This window comes from Humulus lupulus, chromosome X (genome assembly GCF_963169125.1).
Source record: "Humulus lupulus chromosome X, drHumLupu1.1, whole genome shotgun sequence".
NCBI lineage: Eukaryota > Viridiplantae > Streptophyta > Magnoliopsida > Rosales > Cannabaceae > Humulus > Humulus lupulus.
The window spans coordinates 59728654-59742304 of record NC_084802.1 but is presented as its reverse complement, the minus strand read 5'-3'; the positions used below and the strand labels follow the sequence as shown (position 1 = coordinate 59742304).

The 13651-nt window shown below is 36.6% G+C and overlaps 1 protein-coding gene across 1 annotated transcript; it reads left to right on the top strand.

Moving 5' to 3' along the window:
- Positions 1 to 819: 819 nt before the first annotated feature.
- LOC133805870 (uncharacterized) lies at positions 820 to 2157 on the top strand. The gene is made up of 2 exons (XM_062244018.1): positions 820 to 1619; positions 1740 to 2157. Exons 1-2 carry the CDS (start codon positions 820 to 822, stop codon positions 2155 to 2157), a joined length of 1218 nt encoding a protein of 405 aa, XP_062100002.1.
- Positions 2158 to 13651: the final 11494 nt, after the last annotated feature.

Here is a 13651-nt window from a genome sequence, read left to right as displayed (position 1 = left end):
CATTTGGATTGTGCTAGCAGGTCTATTGGTTGTATTGATCCCAGCTGTATTGATCACAGTCTGGTTCTGAGCTTTGACCATCAGATGACTTTAATAAATTCGTTTACCATCCAAGACGTTCGTTCAACATTGTTTGGTATTCACTCAGTCAAAAGTCCTGGCTCGAATGGTTATGGGGCGGGTTTTTTTAAAGCTCTATGGAAGGATATAGGCAAGGACGTTTCTATGGCTGTTTTGGATTTCTTTGAATCAGGCAGAATTCCTCCCTTGCTCAATGATACTATCATCTCTCTCATTCCAAAAGTGGATCACCAAACTACTGCTTCTGATTTCAGACCGATCGCTTGTTGCAATACCATATACAAATGCATTTCTAAAATGCTTTGTAGCCGGCTGGCTGTAGTTCTCCCTTCTCTGATCAATCTTAATCAAGGCGCTTTTATAAAGCATCGATCCATGGCTTACAATGTCCTCATCTTTCAAGATTTGATTAAGGGGTACAATAGGAAAAATAGCTCTCCTCGGTGCGCAATGAAGCTAGACTTGAGCAAGGTGTATGATACTATTGACTAGGCTTTCTTGGAGAATTTACTCATTGTGTTTTGCTTTCCTAGTCAGTTCATAAAATGGATTATGGTTTGCTTGAGGGGTTCGTCTTATTCTTTGGTTCTAAATGGTAGGATTCAAGGGCACTTTAAGGGAGGAAAAGGGCTTAGGCTAGGAGGCCCCATTTCTCATTTGCTCTTTGTTATTGTGATGGAGTATCTCACCCGTCTATTGATTAAGGCTTCTTAGGATAATCAGTTCAGATTTCATCCAATGTGTAAGTCTTTGAATCTAATTAGTGTATGCTTTGCTGACGACCTTATTCTATTTTGCAAAGGTACCTCCTCCTCTGTGCAAGTTCTTCAAGAGGCATTTTCTGAGTTTAGCATATCTTGGGGTCTTCAGATTAATAACTCTAAATCTCATATTTACTTTGGAGGTGTTCCAGCTGAGATTAAGGCCAGAATTATGGTCTGTTCGAAGCTTATTGAGGGTGTTTTCCCGCTGAAATATCTTGGGGTTCCTCTTCGGCCTACCAAATGGAAGGCCACTGACTGTGATATCATTTTTAAGAAGATTCAGCTGCTTCTCAATGTTTGGTCTAGTCGCCATCTTTCTTATGCTGGTAGGGTCCAACTTATTCATTCGGTTTTGCTTGGAATTTGGAATTATTGGATGAGTATATTCTTGCTTCTGCAGAGTGTTGTTAGGGACATTGATAGGATTTGTAGGCAGTTCCTTTGGGGAGAGACAGGATCCCGCAGCAGATTTCATTTCACCTCTTGGGAGCAAGTTTGTCGTCCTAAGTCTTTTGGTGGTTTGGGGTTTCGAGAGGGGCCTTCTTGGATCAAGATTTTGCTTGGCAAATATATTTGGGCTATTGCTTCTAAACAAGATCAGCTTTGGGTTAAGTGTGTGAATTGTATTTATCTTAAAGGGGATAGCCTCTGGGATCATGTGTTAAAGCATGACTCTAGTTGGTATTGGCGGAAACTTATTTCCTTCTATAATACTGTTTCTCACTCTACTTTGGAGGCAGCTGTGGTAAAGGGTAAACTTCATTTGGGTACCTTGTACATTCAATTCCTTTCTTGTGAGCGTATAGAGTATGAGAGAACTATTTGGTGCAAGCTCTCTATTCCTAAGCACAAATTTATATTTTGGCAATAAGTTAATCAACATCTTCTTACTAGAGATTTTCTTGTTTTTCGTCATGTTCCTGTTGCTTCTGTGTTATGCCCGGTGTGTGGTATTATTGATGAAAGTCATGGCCCTTTATTTTTTTATTGTATTCTCTCCAAGAAGGTTTTGCATCTTGTTTCCAGCTGGCTTGGAGGGGTTACTTGGCCTGAGAATTATGAGGACTGGATTGCTTGGCTGGCCATTTGGAAATCCGGTTGGCTGCATCACACTGTGGTTGCAACTCTCGCTGCTTCCATCTATTTCATTTGGTTAAATCGAAATTCTTGTTGTTTTGGAGATAGTTGTTTTACTGTTTGTAAAGTAGAGCACTTGATTAGGTACTCTGTTAAAGCTAGAGTTCTTAATATTTCTTCTAGGCATTTATCTACTAGAGAAAGACAAATGATTGAGTTTGTGAAATCCTTGTAATGTGTTGAGGGTTGGTTGTTCTCTCCCTTTTGTAGTTTCAGTTTGTTTGATCAATAAAAGTTTTTCCTTTTGATAAAAAAAATATATTATATTTCACTATTTTCTCTATTCAATGCTGCGTGGGCTTAAAAGCACAATTATTAAATTTTTTTAATATTAATACACAATGATAACAATCATATTTGTTGTAGCCAAATAAATATAGTCATAATATGAATATATCACTTTTTTTCTCATTTCTTTCCAACAAGTGGTCAAATTTATTAATGAAATAAAGCATTCACCATTCTTATGACTTGATATTATATATATATATATATTTAAATGTACAACTGGTACATATAATATGTGACATCCCGTATTTTGAACACCGTTAGTAGCTAGTTGGAGTCGGTGAAGAATTTTGTGAAATATTATTTTGATAAATAATATTATGTGAAATTATGTTATTTCATGAATTTTATAGCTGTTGTGTTAATTTGATAAAGGGTTTAGGCCTATGCAAATAAAATTGGTCTTGGACCGAGGGGCAAACCCTAATAACAGAAAAATCTCGAATTAGGTCAAATGAGGAATACTATGGCATAAAAAAATTTGGCAACTGGGACTGTATGGTTGAGCTAGTAAATTTAAGAAATATTGATTGAGGATTTAATTCCAATCTACCGGGCTTAAGAATGGAAATTATTGCCCGAGCCTTTAAGGGCATTTTGGTCAATTTGAATAAATTACCAAAATTATGTGTTATGTGACAAAATTTATTTTTGGTCACATTTATTTTATTTTAGCTTGGAGATATTTAAAATCTATAGGGTAAAATTTTGATTAAATTTGGAGAGTGAAATTACCAAAGGGCCCTTGATTGCATTAGAAGTGGGTTATAAGGGGCAAGGGCATTTTAGTCATTTCCAAAGGAGTAGAGAGGGTGTGATGGGCAGCTAGGTTATACCCTAGTATACTCAAGTGTCTGTGACACCTATCCAAGGAAGAGTAAGAGGCTACCTCGCCCATTGGCTAACCCTACAATCATTCCTCTTACACACCCAATCATTATTTTTTTTATTTCCTTCTTTTTCCTCAAGAAAACAAAAAGAGATCTCTTCATTTCCCTCCCCAAAACTGAGAGGTCTCTCTCTTCCCTCTTCATTTGTTGCCATTTTCTCTCCAAGGAATAAGAACACTCACTCTCCATTGAAGGAAGGAAGAAAACCCAAGAGCACACTAGGCAAGTGTAAGTTTCAAACCTAGTACATTCTTTTCCTTCTCTTTTTCTTTCAAACCCGCACTAGAAGAAAAAGAGTCTACAAAAGTCATCACTGTAGATCAAGAAATCATCACTGTAGGTATAAAGCGATGACATGTCATCGCCAAAACGGTGTCATTGTAGGTCCGTATGTGTAGCAATTTACGGCGACGACAAAACACAATCATCGCAGTAGTGTTTTACTATAGCGACGACATGTCGGTCGTAGTAGGGAATCCTTATTTTCGGTTGGACTGGGATATTGTGACAACATGCCGTCGTTGTTGGTGGTTGCAAAATTTGAAAATTTTAATTTCAAAAAATTCTACAGCGACGACATGTGGTCGCTGTAGGTCCGTCAACCGCTCCATCTATAGCGACGCCATGTCTTCACTAAAGAGTGCATGGGTTTATATGCCTTCAGCGACAACATGGCGTCGCTGTAGTGTCACAAAAACTCAAATTTTCGTGTTCAGCGTTCACCCTACGGCGACGACATGTTGTCGCTGTAGGTATACAATTTTAAAAAAATATATATTTAATTAATTATATTGATTAAAATTTATTTAATAAAATATTAAATAATAATAAAACCAACTTATTTAATTAAATAATAAAACTAATTTATTAATTAAATAATAAAACTAATTTGACAATATCTATAGTCTCCAAAATGTAAGATAACAAAACATAAGTAGTATTGTCTCTAAAATAAAAATAAAAAAACACAAAATATTAATAATTTAAAAATAGTAATATAATAAAACTAAATGTCATCAAAATAAATTCCAAATTCATTATCGTTGGGTTGTGGCGGTGGATGTGGCGGTGGTTGTGGTGGTTGTGGTGGTTGTGGATGTTGTGGTTGAAAACTTGCCATCATGGACTGTATCATGTTCATGTCCAAGTTGACAGGCTGAAATTCTGGAGCTTGGATGTTCGGATTTGTTGCTTGCAAAAATTGTTGCATTTGCTGGAAGTTGTTGTTCTGGATCATAAAGGCTTGACTGAAGTATTGAATCATGGACTGGAAAGCCTCAGGTGGTATCGTTGGAGGGCCAACTGTGGTGGACGGAAACGGTGATACCTCTGATTGTGAAGAGGATCCGGTTGTGCTTGAGGCAAAGGTACTAGTGCCCTTCAACTTTCGTCCAATACCTCAGTTGTGGCCACAACATTGACCATGTACCTTTGAGACAACTTGTGTCTCATTGACAGTGGCACTTCCTGCTTCAAATTGAGATTGGGAATGTGTCTGGACTTCTTGCTGCAAGTCATCCTACAGTTTAGAAACAAGACAATTAATACATAATATAATTGAATAATATACATAGATACAAAACTTAGAAAGTTACTTACATATGCATCCTTAGCATTCGTGTTCACCCATCCACGTGTCGGATGATTGTGCATGTCATGAAACGTATCGATAATGATGAGTAGTTCCTTAGCCTGAAGATTCATCTTTAGAAAACAAAATTTAACAAAATCTCAGTTAAATATTGAAATTATTATTAAGATAACTTAAAATATTTCAAATTATCTATATATTTTTATTTACCTTCTTAAATCGAGCAGAAGCATAAAAAGTCGATCCATAGAGACTTGGATACTTCTATTTTGCTTTGTTGGCAGCATTTTCCTTTGAGCGTGCCATGAACTATGGAGTGGTGAAAAGGTCAACCAACTTCTGCCAACTCTTGTTGCCCATGTCCTCCTGTGGATTCTTTATGGCTGTCTCGATATCATCATACCCTCCATGTGTCATCGAAGTGTCTTTTCTTGCGACCTTTTCTATCCTTGTAGCGATCCTGAAACTCCCGCTCAATCCCAATCTCTATCAGTCGCCACTTAGGGAGAGCTCGGAGAAGAATGAAAAACTCCTTCAAAAAAAAATTGTGAGATTTTTTTAATTATAAAAAAAACATTACATGTGAATAAATAGATAAATTTACCTCAAGATTTTGCATCAATCCAATCTTGTGCTCATTCAAAACACTCTGCCACGAGTCATAATATAACGGGGCATGGTGACCAATAAGGTTGCCAATAAGTCTCGTAAACAGCGTCCCAAAATCACCAACTGCTATGTAGGTTCCTTCCTTCAGATCAAATTGTAGAGCCAACAGACTTTTATTGTCGTTGACGAGCTGCTACAAAATTTTGGATCGAGACCGACCTCTTCTTTTTGCGGCAGCCACTGCATCTGTTAATGAAACAATACAATTAAATTGAATAAAATAATAACAATTTGTCATTTATTGATAAAAGATAGACTAATTATAATATATTACCTGTCTCACAGGAAGTAGGAACTCATGTGGGATCTAGAGGAGGAGGAGGATCCGCTCCATCATCGCCATGAGAACGAGCAACATTAACAGACATATCTTTGCAATTTAAATAATTATTAACTTAAATTCAGTTATAGTTGTAGGTTAATTACATAAATTAAATAATTTTGGTAATGCAGTTGAAACTATTGAAAAACAAACATTGTTGAGAAAAGTCATATATTGATTGAAAAGTCTTGAAATTAAAACATACACATTAAACATACAAATATGAATATGTATAAGAAAATACTATTCCTCATCAATGTCGATTCCTAAATCATCATCTGTACTTTCTAAATCATCTTCACTAATTTCGTCATCATCATCATCATTGATGAAATCATCATCCATATTTGGAACAGATCGAGACGTTTCCCCAATTATGCTAGTGTGACCAGGTCGATCCAAATGCATAATCTCCAACTCTTCTAAATCCACAGTGAATGCAAAATTTGATGAAGTGCTATCATGCACGACATCAACCTCGTTATCATCATCGATACTTGGATGATCCTAGATCTTTCGATGATTGATTTCTTCTACTACCTTCCAATTTTTGTTTCTTGAAGGATCTTCCAAGTAGAAAACTTGTTTTGCTTGAGTGGCGAGAATAAACTGATCATTCTTGTACCATTCAGAATTAATAATGATACTAGTTATGTTACTCTCAGTCACATTTCGACCCTTGCTTGCATCGGTGTTGAACCATTTGCATCGAAACAATACTACCGAGTAACCATGGGAATAACATAACTCTACAGTCTCCTCAAGTTGGCCATAGAAAGTGAAAACATCGGTTCTTGGCACCGAAACTCCACTATTTTGAGTGATACATCTTTCGTCACGAATATGGACCAAAAACTTCACATTGTTGACAATGCAAGCCATGTAGGAGTATGCATTCGGATTGGACCCGTTTGCTAAAGAAAATAATTCATCAGTACACTCAGTTGACTGTACTTGCCGCAAACAACCCATCTATAGAGTATGGCACAAAAAAATAAAACACAATGAGATGAGTATTAATCGATATGAATTTCGTAAGAATTCTACAGTTTCGATAATTTACCTTCAATTCAAACCAGATAGGGAAATCTTTTTGAAGATTTATGTTTGAATTTTCTCAAAGGCATTCACTGTATAGCACAATTAAGATAAGATAACAGTTTGCCATGAATTAAATTTAATGAATTCATATATGTGTTGAGCTACTTACTCCATATATGGTTGGATTTCAGGGAAATTGTTGAGTACAAACCACTCCGCTTCTTTCCAATGAAGATAGTCAAGGGACATGATTTTCTTTTTGCTACTTGGACGACATTGTGATTCAAAAATTAACAACTGTCTTTTAGGAATAACAATATCCGCATTTCTTTCCGTACGATTAAATTTAGTCTGTACACCCTGACAATATTGCGAACAAAAAGTCAAAGCTTCATCGGCAATAGAACCCTCTGCTATAGAACCTTCAGGGTGCGCCTTATTCTTGACATAATTTTTCAACTTCTTCATATATCGCTCAAACGAATACATCCACCTCATGTAAACTAGTCCTCCGAGGATAGCTTCTCGCGGTAAATGAAGAATTAAATGAATCATTGTGTCAAAAAAGTCTAGAGGAAAAATTAACTCCAACTTGCACAAATTTTGTATCACTTGATCTTCTGCATTCTCCATGTCCTTAACAACCAATGTACGAGCACAATTTTTCTTAAAAAAATTGCAAAGCTCAATGATTGTCTTCGAAATAGACTTATCCAAGTAGCCTCGAACTCCTACCAGCAACAGACATTGCATAAGAATGTGACAGTCATGGGATTTCAACCCAACAATGTTACCATCATTGTCAGTTACTTTCTTTGAGAAATTTGAACCAAAGCCATCAAGAAGTCTAACTCCTTTTACAAATTGACAAAAAAACTATCTATCATCCGGAGTGAAAGAGTAAATAGGATGTGGTTTGATCAACTTCGTACCATCTTCCTTGAGGTGCAACTCTTCTCGGATACCCCAATTCTTCAAGTCTACTCGTGAGTTGGTGGTGTCTTTAGATTTCTCATTTATAAGAAAAGTATTGAGTAAACTATCGCAAATATTTTTATCTACATGCATCACATCTAAATTGTGCTTTAGTTCAAGTCCGAACCAGTAATAAAGTTCAAAGAAAATACTATTTTTACTCCAATTAAGCTCTTTGGGATCTCGCTTTCTTTTCACACCCCCGAAACTGACATATTTACCCGAAAAACGATCTGGAACATGCGCTAATTGCTCGAGTATGTCTTGACTACTGAATTTTTTGGAGGACATCCTTTTTCATAATTCCCATCAAACAAGCAACTCTTCCTCCACTTATGCGTAGAAGATAAGAATCTTCTATGACCAACATAAGCCGTCTTCCCAATTACCCGACATGAAGGAGTGTCTTCGTTGCATGAAGGAAATGCCATATGTCCTTGGCCACTCCAACCAGACAAACTACTACGGGCTGGAAAATCATTGATAGTCCATAATAGTGTTGTACGTATTCTGAATACACTATTCATTGCAGCATCTCTGGTTTGAACTCCTTCATCCCACAACTCCTTCAATTTGTCTACCACAGGCCTAAAAAAGACATCCATGTCCTTCCCAGGTGATTTTGGACCGGGAATCAATAAGGTCAGCATGAATGATGACTCTTTCATGCACAACCAAGGAGGCATATTGTACATGCAGAATATTACCGGCCACATGCTGTAAGAGAGATTCATGTTACCAAATGGATTAAAACCATCAGCAGCCAAACCCAATCGAACATTTCTGGGTTCTTTGGAAAAATTAGGATATCTGAAATCAAATTGTTTCCAGGCACCCCCATCAACAGGATGGTGCATCACACCATCTTCTTTCGACTGTCCCGTACTATGCCAGATCATATCATTTGTTGTATGTCTTGAACCATAAAGACGCTTCAGCCTAGGAGTCAAAGGAAAGTACTGCAACACTTTGTGGGCGAATTTTTTACCCTTTGTGTCTTTGTCAACCCATCGGCTCTCACCATATACAGGACAACTCTGTTTTGGGGAATTCTTCTTCCAAAACAAATAATAGTCGTACTTGCAAGCATGAATTGATTGATAACCTAACCCTAACTTCCTCATTTTTTTCTTAGACTCATAGAATGAAGTCGAAATCTTATTCTCCTTTGGGAATGCAAATTTCATAAACTTCAAAAGTTCATCAAAGGAACTATTTGTTCATTTATTCATAACCTTCATTTGCATCATTATCGCCAAGAAGTTCAAGGAAGAAAACCATGTACAACTAGGGTATAACTCAGCTTCGACCTCTTGAAACAGGTCATCAAATTGATTTTTCGCACTATTGCCACCACCATCTGAAATTCCTTCATTTACACCTTCGTTAGTGTCTTGTTCACCAATAACATCATTGATGATGTCAATCATCTCATCAGTCATTGGAGCCCTGTCGTCCACTACTGGAGGCATATCAACTTCACCGTGGTAGGTCCACTTCACGTATCACTGCAAAAACCCATATATGTGTATGTGAGCCTCCACCACATCCAGTTTCTGATTCAGCATATTGACACACTGAAAGCATGGGCATCTGAATTCTTCCGAAGCACTCACATGATTCTTGGCCATTTGTATAGATGCTTGAAGACCATTCCAAAACTCATCAGAGTTACGTCATCTATTAGTTATCCAATTCTTGTCAATCGTCATAACTGGTAAAAGTGGAAAATAAATTATCACAATGTGATAATCATAAAAAACTACATTTATTTGCTAATAATTTTTTTTTATCACCAAAATTAAATTAAATAATTTATTATAAAATCTTATTGAAGTAAATTGTGAAATCTTATTGAATCTTATGAATAAATTATTAAATTTTATGAATATATATTATAAAATTAAATAATTTATTATAAAATTAATTAAATATACAAATATTTAATTATAAATTTATAAACTTACTATTAATGATTATTATTAATTTCTACTTTTTAATTTTTAAAAATAACAATAGAGTTTTATAATTCTAAAATTATTATTTTAATTTCCACTTAATAATTTTATGAATATATATATTTCCAAATTTTATGAATGTATTATAAAGTTTCATTATATATACAAATATTTAATCATAAATTTATTAATGATTGTATTAATTTCTTTGATAATTATCAAATTATTATTTTAATTTTCACTTTTTATTTTTTTCAAAATAACAATAAAGTTTTATAATTGTAAAATTATTTTTTTAATTTCCAATTTATGATTTTTTTTTTTTATAAATTTTTATTAGTTCCTTTAAAATTAATTAAAAATTTTAATCACACTAACTTTAAAATTATTTTCTAATGTTTAATATTTCTAAATCTACTAAAATTTCGGCAGCATAACGGTTGTGATCTAATTTATCCCAAAATTTAAAATCTGCATAAAATATACAAAACCAGTCCCAAAACATACATATACTAATTATAAACATCTAATTATATTAATATAACCTACCATACAATTTTAAAATACAATTCACATTCACATTTATATAAATAAACATATTCAACTAATATCTAACATAACATTAATTAAAATAAAATAAAATAACATAACATAACATATTCAACACTATATATCTAAAATAACAAATTACACAACTAACATATTAACATTTGATTACATTAACATATTAACATATTCAATGTTATCTATAATACACAATTACATAATTAACATATTAATCAATTACACAATTAAATTAACATATTTACCACTGTCTAAAATATACAAATCTAAAATGAAAAACAAAATTCAACACTATATAAACAAAGCAATCACACACTTAAAAACATAATTTAAACATTAATCAAACACAAAAAATTAAAAATAATAGCAATACCCAAGGCTCGTGGGTTATCCAAAGGCGTCTCTTGCTAAGGATGATGCTCCACTACTCCAATCTAATGAGAAAACTAAAAAAAACATTTCAAAAACAAATTTCTACCAAATACTAAATACATAAATATATTAACAAAAAAGTACATTTTAAAGACTAAAATAGATAGGAATAGGGTTTAGATTACCTAACCTTGGAAGAAATGGGAAAGAATCGGACATAGGGGCGTTGGATCGGTGAGGGGCGGTGAATGGGCGGCGATTTGTCTCTGATTTTGCAAAGAAATTTTCTAGAAAATGAAGAAGAAGGCTGTAATGACCCAAATTGCTATTAAGGATTAGGGCCTTGATTAGCATGCCTAGAGGGCAATAAGTGAATTATCGTTATAATAAGTGAATTTGTGTGAATATGTGATTAGAGATGCATGTTTAGGTGAATTGTATATGTATATGGGCCCCATTTGGTTATTAGGGGAATGATTGTAATTTTAGCTCGCGGAGATCATCAATGTGATAATTGTGAATAAATTGTGATATATCTGTCTTGCACGATCTGAGACGGTTTGCTAGAAAGTCACAATAAGTTAAATAAGACAAAACATAGACTCATTTGGAACTCTCTAAACTGGCCCATTCTCTCTCCCTCGCTCGGTTTCTCTTCTACACTTGGAGGCTTAGTCACATCTTGGAGGAAACTAGTCAAAAAAAAAAACTAACTAAGGAATTGGAGCTGGGATTTTGGGAGCTTGAGGCGTGGAGCTTGGAAGAGGTGAGCTTTGGAGGTTGACGAGCTAGTGAAAGCTTGAATTCATCAGTTGAGGTAAGGAGTCTAACTCTAAAATCCCTTGAGTTTCAGTTGAATTATAGCTAGAGTTGTAAGTTGCATATGAACAAGAATCATGAGTTAAGTTTTGTTGTGGGTTGAGTTTATTAGACTGTGTTGGATTTTTTGTGGAGCTTAGATGATGTAGTAGGGAGGCTCAAGCTTAATTTTGGGATTAGGTATTGAGTTGGGATGATTTTAGAAGGATTGGATCGAAGGAAATGCAGGGGAAAATGGAGGTTTTCTGGGTTTGGAGGTGAGGGTCGTGGCCCAAGGAGGGGCATGTCGCGGCCCGTGTGCACGCAAGGCCTGGGGAGGCCACTGACCATGGGGCGCGCCGCGATGCTTGGCCAAGCATGCCGTGGCCCGTGTGTGTTTCCAGGGAGGCGTTTAACCTCTGTTTTGAGGCAAGCCGCAGCCCTTAAGGGGTTAGGCTGCAGCCTTAGTTCAAGATGCAGGGTGTCTAGTGAGATTTGACTTGGGAACCTAACTGTTAGGGCTCCGGATGGATTTTAACACCCAAATTGATAAAATCCAAGGTCCCGAAGACTAGAATTATGACCCAAAGTTATTTAATGGCTTAGAACTTGATGGATGGATATTGTTGGTGCGTTGTGACTAGGGTTTCAGCGAGGCTCGGACTAGGGGACTGTGCTCGAGACATCGGTGCCTGGAAAGCTCGGGATACAGGTAAGAAAACTACTGTTCCCATAGAGCTTGAATTGCAGGGCACGACCCTTAATGATTGAGTTGCAGGGCTCAGCCCTATATGATTGTGTTGCAGGGCGTAGCCCTTTGATTGAATCTATATGTGTTTAAGTATCTGTTTAGTTATATTATGTGTACATATAAATGAATGAACAGCGATGGTCGGGAACAGCGATGGTTGGCAACGGTGAAGGCCGGGAACGGCGAAGGTCGAGAACGGCAAGGGGCCGGGAGCAACGTTTAGCACGCGGAGTGCAAGTTACCAGGGCGAGACCCCAAATGATACCTGGGATATCCTCACAGTGTGGACCGCGAACCCAGGGCCTGGTAAAGCGTCTGGGATGGCATGGTCGTATGTGTTTAGCCTGATGATGGCTTGCTCATATGTTAAGTACTTGATATGCATATATTATCTGCTTGTGAGGGTTTTCTTGCTGGGCTTCGGCTCAAGGTACTCTATGGTGTAGGTAAAGGCAAGGGGAAAGTCGGCCAACCTTGAGTATGGTGAGCGTGATGAGCAGCGCGTACATGTCTGGTCTGCCTGGCTGCCACGGCCAAGGGTACTTTTTGGAGATGATTGTACAGAACTTAAATTTTGTCGTTTAGCTGACTCTGGTTAAATTTTTTAATTGTAAATGTTTCTAAACAATATTTTTGGGATCCCAAATGTTAAACACTTCGTAATTTTCAACGAATGGTTTATTTCAAGTTTTTTACTTTGATTATGGTTAATTACACTTTTTTCCTAAAACCTCGATTAGCGAGTTAATTACACATTTTAAACTCACTTTGTAACGGCTCTAAGGCAGTAGGGCGTTACAACTTGGTATCAGAGTGATCCAAGGTTTATGGTTTCTGGAGAATGACCGAACATGTACGCTCGTTGTCAGTGGCAAGCTCGACTCAGGGTTGGTTGGTAATAATTGAATTGTATGTCTGATTATGTGCTTAAATGCCCTATTTTCCTGCTTATTCCATATAGAGCATGATGAATGAGTTAACATATGCATGATGTCAAGGCATGGCCCGCTGTGTGTTATTTGTTATTTGTGTGTTATGTGGATTGTTACTCATAGTTGACTGATGTGATTGGGAGGTGGTTTTGGATGTTGTTAGCATGCCTGATAAGCGGCGTCATTGATTGCAGGCATATTTGTTGAGATGCCTCGATAATCATCTAGACTCCGCGAAAGTCGGGCCGAGGATGATAACCAGGGTCAAGACCCTCCACCTGCCCCTCAGAATTGGCAACAGATGTCTGACGAAATGGAAGCAAGACTGCAGCGAATGGAAGAAGAACTTTGACAATTAAGGCAACAGGCCCCTCCACAGGTCACTGGGTTTCCAATTCAGCAGGTTATGGTGCCAGTGCCAGTTCAACCTATTGTGGAGAACAAGTGGGAACCTTTATATGAGAGGTTCAGGAAGCAGCATCCTCCCACCTGTGAGGGTGGACCAGACCCACTACAGG

What these genes read in the sequence shown, in the direction of transcription:
- LOC133805870 (XM_062244018.1), top strand. Translation starts at nt 820, where the DNA reads ATGTGTAAGTCTTTGAATCTAATTAGTGTATGCTTTGCTGACGACCTT. An exon ending in AAACTTCATTTGGGTACCTT is followed by an intron (nt 1,620 to 1,739) that starts GTACATTCAATT and finishes TCTTCTTACTAG; the next exon opens with AGATTTTCTTGTTTTTCGTC.